Source organism: Fringilla coelebs (genome assembly GCF_963513975.1).
Source record: "Fringilla coelebs genome assembly, chromosome: 14".
NCBI classification, from domain to species: domain Eukaryota; kingdom Metazoa; phylum Chordata; class Aves; order Passeriformes; family Fringillidae; genus Fringilla; species Fringilla coelebs.
This window is the reverse complement of record NC_140040.1, coordinates 320152-336657: the sequence shown is the minus strand read 5'-3', so window position 1 is coordinate 336657 and position 16506 is coordinate 320152. Positions and strand designations below refer to the sequence as shown.

The 16506-nt window shown below is 51.8% G+C and overlaps 1 protein-coding gene across 2 annotated transcripts in view; it reads left to right on the top strand.

The window, feature by feature from the left end:
• The window catches only part of ZFHX3 (zinc finger homeobox 3), a 125330-nt gene extending 120142 nt beyond the window's left edge, over positions 1 to 5188 (top strand). For both annotated transcript variants that reach the window (XM_084215096.1, XM_084215097.1), the window contains exon 10: positions 627 to 5188. In XM_084215096.1, coding sequence (XP_084071222.1) covers positions 627 to 2191 — 1565 coding nt within the window. In that variant the 3' untranslated portion in view covers positions 2192 to 5188. The remainder of the gene's footprint in view (positions 1 to 626) is intronic.
• The last annotated feature ends 11318 nt before the right edge of the window (positions 5189 to 16506 follow it).

Below are 16506 nucleotides of genomic sequence, written 5' to 3'. Positions count from 1 at the left end.
GAAGGGAGGAAGGAAGAGAAGGGAGGAAGGGAAGGAAGGAGTTGCTTTAAAGGTTTGTGGATTCATGAACATCAGCTTAGTAAGGACAAAATAAGTTAGGTTTAGCCTGTTCAGTCTCCAGTTGTCATGACTGGGGCTTCCCAATCTGTAAAGATTTCTACAAGATGAGCAGTGTTGAGTGTTCTCACCCTTTGGTGTAGCACCATCCTGCTGCTGGAGTCCTTTGGCCCAAGGACCCGTTAGAGCAGATGCTGACATGAGTGTTAATCATTTGGGAATTTCGGAGAAGTCAGGAAAACAGCTGTGCTGGGCACCCCGCGTGCTGGTGGGTGTCCCCGTCACACAGTCAGTGCCACTGGGCAGTGCGGCCAAGGCAGTGAGGGCTGAGGGGGCATGTCCCCTCCATGTGGGCCTGTGGGGTGGGACAGGAGCCGTTTTCCAGAGGGAGTGGCAGCACAGATGGCAGCAGAGTGACTGCAGCAATGCATCAGCTCAGGCTGGTGGCTGCCCTCAAACATAGAAGACAGAGGCTCCAGGCTGTGGGGTGGATTGGGGTCACCCTCCTCATGCTTTTTGCCTGCCCAGCACAAAGTGACTTTTCACCCCTCTCTCTCTTCCTCTTGCAGCTTTAACTTCTCCCAAACCCAACCTGATGGGCCTGCCCAGCACAAGCGTCCCTTCACCCGGCCTCCCCACCTCTGGATTACCAAATAAGCAGCCCCCGGCCGCGCTGAGCTCGCCCACCCCAGCACAAGCCACGGCAGCCGTGGCCCCGCAGCAGCCGCCAGCCACGGCCCCGCAGCCGCAGCAGCAGCAGCCACCCCCCGCACAGCGCAAGGAGAAGGAGAGCGAGAAGGCAAAAGAGAAGGAGAAGGCACCCAAGGGGAAGGGGGACACCCTGCCAGGGCCCAAGAAGGAGAAGGGGGAGGCACCGGCAGGCACCCTGGCGGCCCCGCTGCCCACCATGGAGTACGCGGTGGAGCCCGCCCAGCTCCAGGCGCTGCAGGCCGCCCTGAATTCAGACCCCACCACCTTGCTGACCAGCCAGTTCCTTCCTTACTTCGTCCCCGGCTTTTCCCCCTACTACGCCCCACAGATCCCTGGCGCCCTGCAGAGCGGGTACCTGCAGCCCATGTATGGGATGGAGGGGCTGTTCCCCTACAGCCCTGCACTGTCACAGGCACTGCTGGGGCTGTCTCCTGGCTCACTGCTGCAGCAGTACCAGCAATACCAGCAGAGTCTGCAGGAGGCATTGCAGCAGCAGCAGCGACAGCAGCAGCAGCAACAGCAGCAGCAGAAACCGCAGCAGCCCAAAGGAAGCCAAACCCCCGTCCCCACGGGGGCTGCCACCCCGGACAAAGACCCTGCCAAAGAACCCCCCAAGCAAGAAGAGCAGAAGAACGCACCCCGCGAGGTGTCCCCCCTCCTGCCCAAACCCCAAGAAGAGCCTGAAGCGGAAGGCAAGGGCGCGGACTCTCTCTGCGACCCTTTCATTGTCCCAAAGGTGCAGTACAAGCTGGTCTGCCGCAAGTGCCAGGCGTGCTTCGGTGACCAGGAGGCGGCCAGCGACCACCTGAAGTCCCTCTGCTTCTTCGGCCAGTCTGTGGCGAACCTGCATGAGATGGTGCTTCACGTGCCCACGGGCAGCGGCCAGGGCAGCGGCTCGTACCAGTGCGTGGCGTGCGAGAGCACGGTGTGTGGGGACGAAGCCCTCAGTCAGCATCTCGAGTCAGCCCCGCACAAACATCGAACAATCACAAGAGCAGCAAGAAACGCCAAAGAGCACCCCAGTCTATTACCTCACTCTGCCTGCCCCCCCGACCCCAGCACCGCATCTACCTCGCAGTCGGCCGCTCACTCAAACGACAGCCCCCCGCCCCCCCGGCCCCCCCCGGCTTCCCCCCACGCCTCCAGAAAGCCCTGGCCCCCGGCAGCCCCGCGCGCCCCGCCAGGGCAGCCGCCAACGCCGCCCTTCCCTCCTCTCTCCTCATCTTCAACGGTTACCTCAAGTTCATGCAGCACCTCAGGGGTTCAGCCCTCGATGCCAACAGACGACTATTCGGAGGAGTCTGACACGGATCTTAGCCAAAAGTCAGATGGACCGGCGAGCCCGGCGGAGGGGCCCCAGGACCCCGGCTGCCCTAAGGACAGTGGTCTAGCTAGCATAGGAATGGACACCTTCAGATTGTAAGCTTTGAAGATGAACAATGAAAATGAATTTAAATAAAAAAAGTTAATAACAAACCAATTTCAAAAATAGACTAACTGCAATTCCAAAGCTTCTAACCAAAAAAAAAAAAAAAGAAAAAAGAAAAAAAGAAAAAGCGTGGGTTGTTTTCCCATATAACGATGCCGGTGGGTTTTACATTTCTTTTTTCCTTTCCTTTTAATAAAATAAAACTTAAAAAAAGAAAAAAAAATCTGTTACATGTGTCCTCTGGAAGGTACTGTTGGTCTGGGAGACGAAGGCCGTGCTGCCTCCTGGCGCCTGCGGAGCTCGCACCCCTGTACATTGCCCCGTCCGATCCCCCGTTGATAGCACAGCAGAGCCCGGCAGCGCTGTATGGGAAAGCAGCCCACCTGGAGACAGTTTTAAATTTCTTGCTATCTTAGCATTCAGATACCAATGGCTTGCTAAAAGAAAAAAGAAATGTAATGTCTTTTTATTCTCAGGTCAATCGCTCACACTTTGTTCTGTTTTCAGAATCATTGTTTTATATATATATATATATATATATATACATATATATATAATTTCTTTCGTTTGTTTTGGGGGTTTTGGTTTGGTTTGGTTTTGTTCCAGAAAAGGATTTTTTTTTGTTGTTGTTTTTTGGTTTGGGGCGGGGGGGGTGGGGGGGCGGGGAAGTTTGTTAATTTAAAATGGGCAGAAAGTATTCAAGAGAAAAACAATGTGAACTGCTTTAGCTTTTCGGGGATTTTAAGGGTAGCTTTTTCTGCTGAAGCCAATTCCAAGGGGAAAAGTTAAGCACTCCCACTTTTCAGAAAAAAAAAAACACACAAAGAGTGTTGAGGACTTGGAGCTTAAAAAAATAAGTTTTAAAACAACTGACTTTCTGTATTTATGATAGATATGACCATTTTTGGTGTTGAGTAGATTGTTGCATTGGAAATGAACTGAAGCAGTATGGTAGATTTAAAAGAAAAAACCCTTTTGTGTACATTTAGCTTTTGTATGGTCCAGCTGACGGCTTCTCATTTGATGTTGTCTTGTTCATTCCTAGACAGATAGATTGCGATCCATCGACTCGCCTGAGCTTTTCTCCCCTTTGTACCTTTATCCCCGTCCCCATCCTGTAATCTTCCACTTATGGTCGCTACCTTCATTTCTTAGAGGGTGGTTGCATAATTATTTTATAAAAACTAAAGAAAGAAGTTCAAAGGGTTTTGGGGGTCAGTAGGATCCCTTGCAGAATATTTTTTGTTGGGGGTTTGAAACTTTTTAAGGCATATACATGCGATTTACCTATGTCTGTTACCCTTGTGCACTTATTTTATTCTTATTTTCCATTTCTCTTTTTTTCTTCTCTTTTTTCTTCCCCTATTCCTTTACTCATTTTGTAAATGCTTCAAAGACTCTGTTCCTGACCTCTGAGCATCAGTTCTGTTTGTGTAATTAGGCTGCACTCTGTTCCTTCTTTTGAAAAAAAAAAAAAAGGTTTTGTTACATTTTTTTTCTCTAAAGAAAATTCATGCTTTAAATAAAATCCAAAGACATACCCTTCACCACTGGTGCAGAATGAGCAAAAAGGATTCTTTTTACTTGAGAATTTGTTTCTGATTTAAACAAACAAGTCTAAGTTTAAATAAAGAATAAAAAAACGTACCGAGGTTGTTATCTGTGCTTCTTCTGCAAGCAGAGAGACAACTCTTAGTGAGCACCCAGTGCACCCCAGGCAGGTTTCTCTTTCCAAGATCTCTCAGTGGCAGCACCGGGTGCCAGGCTCAGGGAGGCCCGGAGCCCCCAGCCCCCCCAGCCCACACGCACCTCAAGTGGCCCAGACTTTGAAAGGAAAACTTTATGCTGCTAAAATGTAGATTTTTGGAGACGTAGATACTTTGCTGTTCCCTTCCATAACCAAATGTCAACAGAAACAACCTCTTTCCGCCATGTTTCCTCTGCCCGAAAGCACGAGAGCCTTCTGCCCACCATCATCATCCTCCTCCTGCTTCAAAAGGGAACTTGGAAGACTGTGAGCGCAGGTTCCTCCCGCCGCCTCGGCTGCTCCTCGCCGGGCCGAAGCCGCTCGCCACCTCCGTGAGAGACTGGAGCGTCTGAGCGCGGGTTCGGTTTCTAGCGGGACACTTATATTTTTATGGAGTTTTGGTTTTAGTTTGACGAAAGACTAGATCCTGAACTGTTGTACATATTTCTGACTAGGCTAATGCACAGTGCAAATTCCTTTTTTAATTGTTTTTTAAGTAGTTGATACTAAAGCGCGAACCACCGGATGTTCCTCCCGGGACCCAGCTGTAGCATAAGGTGTCAAAAACAGAACCACGTACCCATGGAGCGTTTGCTGTTTTAACAAACTGTTTTCTTTAACAGAAGTTCTTGTATTTCTCCCTGTGTTTGAGATGAACATTTTTTAAATTCTAAAGTTGTACAGTTTTTTTTCCATTATTTTATCTTGTTTGTAATTCTATGAAATATATATATATATATTTTTTGCCATTTAACTGTTGTATGTTACTCTGTCTGTATCATATAGAAATATTTTTGTTTTGTTTTGTTTTGGATTCTCTCTGTGATGCCAGTTCCCAGTTTAACACAAGCTTTGTCTGTCCAATTCTGCAAGGTCTCTTTTGGAAATCCTTTTCTTATATCTTGTTTTGTTTTGTTTTGGTCATAGTGCAATTTCTCTCTCCTCCTTCCCCCTCCTCCTTCCCACCCACTAAAAGTTTTATAAATTAATTTCCTTGTATTTTTTCTAAATGTTTCTAGAGACTCTTTCCGTGCGAGGTTGCCTCCTCCTCCTCCTCCTGCAGCCTGGCTGCGCGGGGCTGGCGGGGGGACCCCACGCCAGCCTCGTGCCGCCCCCAGCCCACACGTGGCCTTTCCAGCAAGCGGCAGAGCAGGGCCAGGCTGGGCACGAGGAAAACACTTCAAACTTAGCATTAAGCGGGTTTCTGTTTTATTTTTAATAAAAAGCTTTTTTAAGTGGTGAAGATGGCCAAAGTTTCATACAATTGAGAATAAAGAGAAGCATCAGGGGTGTGCGGGGCCGCCTGGGGCTGGTGGGGGACAAAGGGGGTGGATACAGCCAGCACGCTCACCAAAATATATTTTGCTTTAAAAAAAAAAATAAAAGCTTTTAAATAGAAGCAGAAGTTGGGTTGGTTGGTCGGTTGGTTGGTCGGTTGGTTGGTCAGTCGGTCGGTCGCTTGATTGTTGGTCGGTTGGTTGGCGCTGATACTGCCCACTGTGAAACAAAACTTCGACTATTTTTTTGTTTTTATTTGGGGGGGGGCGAGTTTCGGTAGAACAGAAAGCATAAATGAGGTGAAGAGGGTTATGAACAGCCTTTGCAATGTACAAAAACTAGAGCAAGTGAAACCAAAAATGATGTTCTTGGTGTTTTTCTATACTGTAGTCTTGTTAGCTTTTTTGTTACTGTAACAATGCTGATCTCGAACTGTACCAAAATACATGAGACTGACAGAAACAAACCACATGGAACTTTCAAAACTTTAAAAAACTTGTCACAAAAGACTTTGTTGTCATAGTTGAGTTGACTGTAGATGGTAATTGAATATACTCCTTTGGAACTATTTCATCACGTATGTTTCCTGCTCATTGTGATACATTAAAAAAAAATGAGCAAAAGCTCTAGTGTCAATGTCCCGCGTGTGCGGTGCTGGGTCCGTGTTGGGTGGGTGTGTGCCACGTGGCATGGCTCCGCAGGGCACACCCGTCGCAGGTGGGCACTGCCGCAGAGCCCGTGCCCGCACACGTGTCCTCGTGCACGCCCTGTCCCTCCCGCCAGGGCCACAGTGCCTGGGCTGGTGCTGCAAGTTTCCCTGCCAGTGGAAGTAATGAGCCAAGCAACGCTGTCCGTACTGCAGCTTTGGGATGCTCTGTGTGTGAAAAGGACATTAAAAGTGCATTTAATTTTATTAAATGACTGCAAATGAGTCTGGGCATGGTTCTGTAGTGAATGGTTCAAGGGCAAGTGCAATGCCTTGATGGTCCATCCTGAAACCTGTGAACTAAAAAAATCACACCTGTTTCTGCTGATAAATCAAAAGAAGATGCAGGTAACTAGGTAAGTGGCAACTCATTGCGCTCCCTGTGCAGCAGGGAGGGAACGCAGAGGAACTGCTGAGTGTTCAGTACACAATTCTCTTGCCAAAAATTGCCCCTTGCAGCAGAAAAAGCTTGAAATCCGCTAACAGGGACCACATCCAAGAGGAGTCACAGGGGCCACAGCTCATCTCTAATTTATAACTACAGTGATAAATAATTTACACCCACCACTGCAGGTGGGGCAAGCATCTGCCAGTATGGGTGTCCTTGGTGCACTTGCCAGGACAGCAAGGGCCTTCCTTCCCCCTCCACGCAAGAGGGGCTGAGCTCCGTTGTCTCCAGCAGAGCAGAGGGCACAGGGAGGAAATGTGACAGCTCCCAGGGGTGCGCAGCATTCCTTGGTTAACATTCATACTGACTGACCTGGGCTCCACAGGCGCTGAATTACAAAGTAAAGCGTGTCAAAATCACCAAGGTCCCCGTGATTCTGGGTGCTGTGGCGTAGCTGCCCCAGCCCTGCCCCAGGAGCAGCCCCCAAAGGCGACCCCCTGCCCCATGGGCACCCAGGGGCGCGAGGCCAAGTGCACCTGGACTCACTGCGGCTCAGGACTCTTCAAACTCTCTTCTGGCCAGGCTGCCCGGTCCTGTCCCTGGCTTGGGCACTGTTCCTCTGACATGAGCCTAAGCAGATGAGGATCTGGATTGTCTCTCAGCTGGCTGGGGTTTTCTGAATAGGAAAACTCCATCCTGCCTTTTTAACAGGCAGACAGGACTGCGGCAGTGACAGGGTCGCCAATGTGACCCTCCTGCTACTGGTGTTCGCACTGCGCTGCATTAACATCTCTCCTGTTCCTAGACCAGCTGCTTTGTAAGTTTATTATATAACATTGCTATTTATTCCTGGGTTGAATTCTACTGTAAAACAGCCACGCTTGAGGAAGTGCCTCATTATGTTCAGGAAGGTGTAAATGGCCTCGAGTAGCAGCACAAGCTGCAAACGAAAAACCTCTGTGCAGCATCCTGCACAGAGCAGCCCATCCATGGGAATTGTGCAAACCTCTGGCAGGAATAAAAAGGTTCTTCCATGCTGTGATTCTGGTAAGAGAAGGCTGGGAGTGATTTTTAATGACCTTTCATTGCCATCATCTGAAAGAGACAGCTCTCACTAGTGCACCTTACAGGCCAAAAAATGCATATTTATACACCCATGGCAGGACGTGCCTGGCCAATGGTTTGGAGCTGCATTTCCAGCTGGAGGGACCCAGCAGAGCCCCAGGAACTCCTCCCAGGCACAGTGCAGAGGCGGCAGTGACACCACCCTTGTGGCCTGGCCCCACTGGCCCAGGCAGGGTCCCGTGCCCACGCCTGGGCTGAAGGACACTGGAAGGCTGCTGAGACGTCCCCAGCATGGCTGGATGTGCTGGAAACTGCCACAGGCCGGGCTGTGCCAGCACTGGGGAAGGGTTAACTCTTGAGTGCTTAAACTCCAGCGTGGAGCTGGTTCTCTGTTCCAAGCTCGTTAACAAGGTACACCTGATGATCTAAAGCACTAGAGAGTCATTTTAATTAACGCTCTGCCAGAGGGGATGTGGTGAAGACACTGATTTCACTCCAATGACTTTCTATTTTGGTGTTTTGTGGAATCAGTGTGTTGGTCCCCAGCCTGATGTGAGCTAATCCAGCCGCTGCTGCATGGGCACAGCCACTGCTTGGCTCCCCCGGGCAGGTCAGTGCTGAGCTGCTGGCACCTTCCACAAGTCCAAGTCACGACCCCTTGGCCGGGCCCTGTGGGACTGGCTCTGGTGGCTTGTCCCCAGCAGGACCCAGCTGTCACCCCAAGCCACCAGCAGGGCACAGGTGGCAGCGGGGCGGCAGCACACAGAAACAAGAGACAGCCATGCAGCCCCTTCCACACAGGGCCACGGGGCAGGGGGCACCTGCCTGTGCCCGCAGCCCCAACCCGAGGGATGGCGCCCGCATGAGCTGGGAAGGAGCCACAGCCAAGGGATCTCCAGGTCTCCCACAGCCTCTGCAGTGATAGAGGAGAGACTTCACACTGCCCCAGAGAGCAGACAGCAGTACCTATAAATGGTATTGTTCTCTTGGTTAGATGGGAGCATGATGTTACTTAATTAATGTTTTAATACCCTAGGCATCTTCTGTGCCGTATAATTCATATCGATTCGGTTGTGAGCATGTTCTGTTAAAAAGACTCTCTTTCCTAAGCAAACTTTCAATTATATTGAATTGTCACAGCAAAAAAGGGTCTTTTCTCATCATGGGGGAGGGGGTTCTCAGCCAAAGCACTGTTGGCCGGGCTGGGTACACACCTGCACATGCAGAGGCATGCACATGCACACACCTGCACATGCATGCACACACGTGCATGTGTGCAGTGCCCACCCCCTCCTGTCCCAGTGCTCCCACCCTCCCCGAGCCACTGGGGCCACCCCAGCACAGCTTGTGGCTGCAGCAGTGGGTCAGTGGGGTGGGCCCCTTCCACAGCCAAGGCACAGAGCTGGGCACACTGAGAGAGTGAGGAAAGTCAGTGCCAAATCAGAATTGTCAGAGGATTATCACTGGGGCAGAGAGAAGGCAAAGCCTCTTTTCACCCCCCAGTCAGGCAGATGTGTGCGGGGAACGCTCAGTGTTTTGGCAGAGCAGTGACAGTTCCTTTTTAAGCAGCAATTCGGTGTTCATTGTGTGACATCGTGTCCCTCCCGCTCCAGCAGCATCATGATCAGGGCACTCAGCCGGGGAGAGGGACACGGACATGACCAGTCCTGCCACGTGTCCCCCGGCCCTGCCACGCCCCAGTGAGCTGGAAGGGGCTCCCCTTTGTGCCCAGGGTCAGGGAGTGCCCGGGGGACAAATACAGGATTGAGACCGTGAATTGCCTTGTGCCATTCTTGCCAGGTTCTGTGAGGCTGGGACTTGGCTCTGGGCAGGCAGACAGCTTCTGGGAGGACACCAGAAAAGTCACTGGCACACACCAGCAGGTTCCCCTGACCACTTCAGGGCCTTCCTGCTGGGACAGCTCAAGGCAAAGCCGCTCTCTGTACTCTGCTCGCAGGGAGTTGCTCCCAGCAGCTCCCCATCTCAGAGAGGTGGGGGCAAGACAGAAACCTGTTTGCACACTCTCCTGCCTGCACTGCCAGGTTCTGGCTCTGTCCCTGGCAGTCACCCTCTCATGCCATGGGGCTGTGGGGAGGCTGTGGAGTGAGTGGAGGGAAAACAGCTCTGCCACTTAGTGCTGCCTCAGCCCCTCCAGGCCGGGCTTGGCACTCAGCACTCCACCAGCGCCAGGCACCTGTGCCCAGCAGCCCCGGGTGAGCAGCACATGGAGGTGATGGCAAAATGTTTAAAGATACTTGTTTGCTCCCAGCAACAGAAGAGCACCTGGGCATTCTGGAAGGATAAAAGGAGCAGAGCCTTGGTGTGTCAGCTCAGCCCTGTGTGTTATGGCAGCATGGAGCTGCCAGCTCTATCACCAGTCCCTGCCATGAGGCTGAGGGCCATCCCTTAACCCCAGCCCCGCTGAGCCTGTCATCCCCACAACGCAGGGGAAAGAAGGCTGCTCCCCTACTGTCCTCTACCAGGGAGGCCTTATCAAGGATTTCTGTCCTTTTTTTTTTTTTTTAATAATGAGGCAAAGATAAAAATTCTGTATTTTCATTACTACCCATTTTCACAGCCCGCTGAACAAAAACACAAAGCGCTTCTCCTGCTGCCCCTTGCTCCCCAGCCCTGCCTCTTTCTCCCATGGAGTTCAATTAAAGAAAGGCGAAAATTGAAGCTGTTTTACGCAAGGCGATTGCAACATGCATATTTGATTTTTATGATGGATCTAAATTGCTGAATAAGGCCGTGGAACAAAGGGAGACTGCGGCTTCCTGCCCATCACAGCCAGGCAGCCACTGCAGAACAAAAGCGCCAGCCATTAGGAGCTCAGCAGGGAGATACATTATATAAATGACTTTGTTTCTCTGCCCCTTCTCCCCCATGGGGGCTCGGACGGGGCTGGGGACTGCTGATTCCACATCCCGGTGAGAGCAGGATGCGGGCGTGGGGCCTCGCTGGAGGCACAGGACGGATGCGGTGAGCTGAGCACGCACCTGGGCTGGGACACAGCCTGACCCCCGGCTCCTACCGTGGCATCAGCTCCTGCTGCCGCTGGTGTGGCAGCAGTGCCCCTCAGGCATTTGGTGATACCCTTTAACGGCACCTTTGCAGCCCAGGCTGCAGGGCCACTGGCAAGCGGCAGAACCGTGTGAGAGCAGCCGGGAAGGGCCGGTCTGGACTGCCCCGACGGCCGCGCTGATGTCCTTGCAGTGTGGAGCAGCCCCCGATGGCCACCGAGCCCGGGGTGCTGGGCACCAGGGTCTGCACCCATGGGGAGCCGCGGGCCTGCTCCCCACTCACAGGACTCGGTCTGTAGGGAATGCGGCTTGCTAGGGATGCTTCAGGCAGAAGATCTGCAATTCCTCAGTCTAAAGCAGGTGTTTGACAAGGGCAGAATCTGGTTAGGATCAGACTGTGCTGGCAGAGGGTTTCCCCTGGCTCCGTGAAGCTGCTGCAGGGGCGAGCTGGGCTGTGCTGCGCAGACAGTGTTTGTGGACAGACAGGTGGACACCGTGGCCTCGCCTGGCACGCTCTGGCGGGCAGGAACAGCCCCCGGCGTGCCGGAGTGATGAGTATTGCCAAGATGTGTGCTGGCACAGCCCCAGCTGCCCGGGATGCGGTGCCGCGGGAGCGCGGCGGGCTCGCGGCTGCTGCTGCCCGTCCCTCCCCAGCGGCCCGGGGTGCCCGGGGTGCCCGGGCAGGAGCCCAGCCCGGAACACGCGCTCCGGCCACGGACACGAGCGGCACGGCAGATGGCCCCCCGGGTCAAGGGAGCACCGTGGAGCGTGGCCCGTCGTGCTGGTGTCCAGGAGGGCTCTGGGACAGCGCTGCGCCCCTGCAGGGGACGGGCTTGGGGTCGGCTGCTGCCGGCCCTCATCCAGCTGAGCGAGCTGCTCTCGCCGTGCTGGGGCGGGCCGCGGCTGCTCGAGCTCAACCTCTGCTGCTGCAGATGTGACAAACGGCTGGAGAAAAACAACCAGCCAGGCTGAACACCGCTTTCCTTCCCTAATGCGTCCCCCAGGTCCTCTGCCCAGCGTCTCCCCCTCTGCGCTGCTCCGTGGAATTACATCCTTCAGAAGCAGCGTCCTAATGGATCTCCCCCACACCTTCCCAGGGCTTTGGAGAGCAGGAAGGAATGTGACATATGCCACCACGGCCCTGGCGATGGCCGTGCCAGGCACCCTGTGCTCCGGGGGGCAGTAGGCTTTGAGAGACCACCACGGCCCCGTGCCTGCCCGCACAGCCCTGTTCTCACCCACCACAGCCCCCAGAGCCCACCACAGACCCATGTCCAGCCACCACAGTACCCCTCACCAACAGCTGCTACCAGTGAAAAAGTTGGAGGGGACTGTGCCAAGATTTTGCTCGAGAGCCTTGGCAAGACCCACAGCAAGAGAACAGGGGAAGACGTCCCAGGTGGAATCCCGGGCTGGCTTGGGAGGAGCTGGGAACCATACAAGTGCAGCTGCAGGAAAAGACTGGGAAAAGGTGGGAGCGGCCCAAGAGCTGACAAGGATGTGTTCAGCTCTTTAAAGTTTGATTTCCATGACCTTTTTGCTGCTGGTTACCGCTCCCCTGGTGCCACTCCCAGCACTGACTGGGGCAGGTTGTGTTTTCCCTGCTAGGGAGCTAAACTGAGATGCTGTGTGTAAGAAATGGGAAGTGACAAGATATGACCGAAGCATTGGAAATCAATCCAAACTAAATGTGCTTCTTAACTATAAGTGAACAGTTGAAAACAATCCTCTATTATAGCCATGGAGATAAATACTCTGTTTTTATTAGGAAAAAATTGCTTTGGACTGAATAAAGTCGTTTGATTAACAAGTCAAAGCAGATGGTTTATTGATGTTTCAAAAAGGAGTTTACAAGGTCTAGTGAAAAAAGAGCCCCAGCTCTGAATTAACAAATTACCCGGGTATGTGGGACATTGACAGTTCACTGCTAATAGATTTATGGGCTGCTGCTGGGTGTTTTGTCCCCATTTGGTTTATTATGATAAAATATTGGGGCAGGGGTAACCTATAGCCTCCCTGCAATATACTGTATTGACCCCTGACCCTGGGAGCCTGACAGCAAACCTATATATTAGATTCTTAATTTGTCTTAATCTAACAGGATCAGTCTCTGTGCAGTAATTATTTTCCAAAGGCAATGGTGTGGGTGTGTGTGAGTACTGCAGGTGAAGGTGGATCACTCTGACAATTGCACTGGACATATGGTTCAACTGCTGAAGACTGGAGAGATCACAGCAGGAATGAGGTAGGAGCATTAGTATCCCATGACCAGGACATGACCTTGAGAAATAACAAAATTCCCTGGCGCTGTAAAATTACCCCCATAAACCAATTAACAGGGAGGCCCTGGCAGCACCTGGAAATATGCAATGATCATGGCTGGCAACTTGAAGAGCTGAGCCTTTTTATATAAACTTAGGAACTTACAGTAATGGCCCAAAGCCCTGCCCATGGACACAGCTTCCCACCAGACTGCCATGTCCTGCAGGTGGGCAGAGGGACCGTGACTAATGCAGGCAGCTGTGGATCCACAGCAGCCGAGATTCCGTGTCCGATATTTGAGGATTCCAATGCAGTAACTGCCCGCCCCTGTGTCAGAGCAGCAGTACCGGCCAGGGCACGGGCACTGTCACTGTCACTGTCCCGCTGGGGGCTGCCTGTGGCTCCCTCAGCACTCAGGGGAGCCGGGCAGGCTGAGGAGCTGGCACTGCTCATTCCTGTTCCCAGGCCATCCCTAAGAACACGTGCGGGTCCCCAGCAGCCCCAGCCCCCAGTTCCACAGCGCTGATGGCATGCCAGGTCGCTCCCAGGGCCAGCACAGCCCTCACACCAGCAGGGCCCAGAGCAGCGGCTGCTCGGCCCTGCCAGGCACAGCACTGATGGATGGGGGACAAATGTGTCTTCTATTGCTCCCAAGCATACAGGCGTATTCCTTCTCTTTTATAGGGGCTGTTGGACCACTGAAAATGGGAACTTTCTGATTTGTTCTGCAGCCATTTCCCTTTCTCTTCTGTAATAGGATCTGCAGGAATCATTTAAACAGCTGAAGGCAATTTAGTATCTTCTTTACCTTTCTCCCCACACTTCCTATGAGTTCAGCAGGAACCCTCCTGATGAACTAATCCTACTGTAAAATATTATTTACAGGCATTATTCCTCTAATTAATTGTCTGCAGCCTTATTTACCCGGTTCTGGATTAACTCTGAGACCAGTGACTATCCAGAGCTGCTGTTTGCTCCAGCACTCTCTTTTGCTCTGTTTATCTTTTCTTTGTAGAAGAGTGGCTCCATTATATACAAACTGTCCTGAGGCTTAGCAGATATTCCAGGGAATCACAGGACTGTATCTCATCTTTTCCAGTAATTAGTTACTCTCTCACATCTCAGAGGAATCACAGCAAACCTTCTTCCACATGCCATTGCTCCCCATGAAGCAGAAGGAAATTGAAAGGATCACATTAATATTTTAATAGTTGACATTACAATTTTAATCTCACCCCAAATGCAGGAGCACTGGAGGGGGAACCATCTCACTCTCTACAACTACCTGATAGGAGGTTGGACCCACGTGAGGTCAGTCTCTTCTCCCAGGTAACAAGTGATAGGATGAGAGGAAGTCTAGCCAGGGGGAGGCTTGGTTGGATATTAGGGGAATTTTTTCCTGGAAAATGCTGGCACAGGTGCTGCCCAGGGAAGCTGTAAAATCACCTTACTTCGAAGTTTTCAAAAAATGTGGATGTGGCACCTGGGACATGATTGAGGGGTGAACACAGTGGTGGTGCTTTGCTGAAGGTTGGACTTTGTGACCTTACAGGTCTTTTCCAACCTTAACAATTGTGATTCTAAGCTGTCACTGATTCACAGCTGTCAGCTGTGAGCACAGGTGCTAAAAGCAGGCTCCACCTGTAACCTCTTGAGGGGCTGCTCAGCCCCAGCACATCTGGGCCAGTCTGGGTCCTGGGAGTGCCCACAAGGGAGTAGCCTAGCTCCAGCGTTGGACCTCTTCAGTACTCCCAGGAGCTGGTGTCCCCTGTGCCTGGCTGCTGGGGAAAGGCTCTGCCAGCTCAGGAGCAGGGGCAGCTCTGCTGCTCCAGCTGTTGCAGGAGGGATGGGGTGTAAGGAGGGTTCCCAGCCCATGCCTGGGGTACAGCCGGGGCCGTGCCTCCCGCCTGGGCAGGCAGGGTGTGCCTTCCTGGCCTGCCAGCACCGCCTCTGCCCTGCCGGAGGTCGGAGCAGCGGCTCCCACACCGCAGGACGGCTGTGCCTGCTGAGGGGACTGCGGTGGCAGTGAGCCGTGCGCCTCCGGGCCCGGGGCCAGCACTGGTGTCACTGGTGTTCGCGAGCACACGGGTCGGTGCTGCTGGCAGCTCACTGTGCCACCGCAGGGCTCTTCCAGAGCAGTCCCTGCTGACAACTTGTTGGATGACTCTCTCCAGGAAAGATAGTTTTTATGCGTTGTTCTGGCATCCTGCCACCTCTCCCTGGTCGGGGTATATTTTATAACACAGCCAAGACAGAGGGTCTAGGAGGATGGGACGGGAATGCTTCCCTCAATTCACTAACTGGAGCAAATCACTTACGAGGAAGCAATTTCAGTTTCACGCCCTGGCTCGATTCCAAACTAGGATGGGTCTTTTAGTCTATTAGTCACAATCAACTAAACTCAGAGTTGGCCTCTAAAAGATCCCTGACAGCCCGGGAGGATACCCGGGTTTGACACAGCACAGTGGAACAGGGCACACCCGTGTGCCCTCCTGCAGACCAGAGGAATTCATGTACCCTTCAAAGAGACAGAAAAGGATCTTCCCCAGTGGAGGCATCAGCTACACCTACCAACAGCCAACGGTAAGAGCAGTAAAAAATCCCCATTTCATACACCCATGAGTGGCAAATCAAAGCCAAATTACATAAAAACACAAATTGGTCGGGATTACTGCTACTCCTAATTTCAAATTTTTGACCTGTGTGCATTTCAGCTGAAGGAATACTGAGAAGAGCATTTAAAATGTATTTAAAATAGGAAAATTTCTGGTTTGAAAATTATTACAAAGTTATGAGTGATGGAGAAACAGCTATAGTGAAAATTTGGAGGAAATATGGTTGTAATATGCCTAGCAGTGACGTTCACCGGGATCTGATCCCCACAAAACTCTCGTTATTGTTTCCCTGGATTTCACAAATTTAAATGGTATCTTGTTTTGGAAAAAGAATCTGGAACTTGACTTCCATTCCCAACACCATCCCACAGTTAGCCCATTCATGCCATCTGGTATTTGATCAATATACATGGCTGCAGGAGTATTTTACATTTGAGCTCTGTTACATTTTTCATGTGATGGTCCATTGCACCTGGGGCTTGGCCTTATGCTGAGCTAGACAAAAACAAATTAGAAGTTTCTTCTGTAGAATGCACTGCCTTGTTATTTCTGTAGCATCTCATATGCCTGAGGCGAGCAGGATTAGTGGAGGATTACCGTGCATGCGCGCATAGCTTAGAAAGCTGCTTTGATTACAAAGCCCAAAAAAAGGATATTAAATTTTTATTACAAAAATATTTGGTTTACTTCATTCCTCTTCTAACAGCAGCCAAAATTCCGAGCATTCTCTTGCTCTGTGGTCATACTGCGGTTCCAAGCAGGGAGAGGAAGTGGATTTCTGGTGTTGTTTTCCTCCCAGAGATGACAGCCTGGAGCTTTGCCTGTTTCCCAGGTCAGCCACTGAGAGCAGGGCCTGGAGAAGCCGAGCTCAGCCATCCTGCCAGGGAGGCACGAGGAACCTAACTGCCTTGTCGTTATTTACATCTCCAGGGTTTCACCGAGCTCCACTCCCTTCCTGCTTTTCCACCAAGCATGGGAACAGACAGGCAGTTCCTTGCTCCTATGATTTATCATATGCCTGTGCGTTTTCTTCTTTTGTTGCCTATAGCAATTTGGTTTCTATATGGTCTCAAGAACAAATGTCTGAGTCATGTAAAGCTTGGCTTATACACCACCTGTGCTAACGGCACCGTTTTTACCCACGCACCCACGTCCCAAACTGGCATCTTCCCTCACAGGGGACAGCAAACCAGCTAAAGCATCTCCTAGATTTGGAGACTTCCCC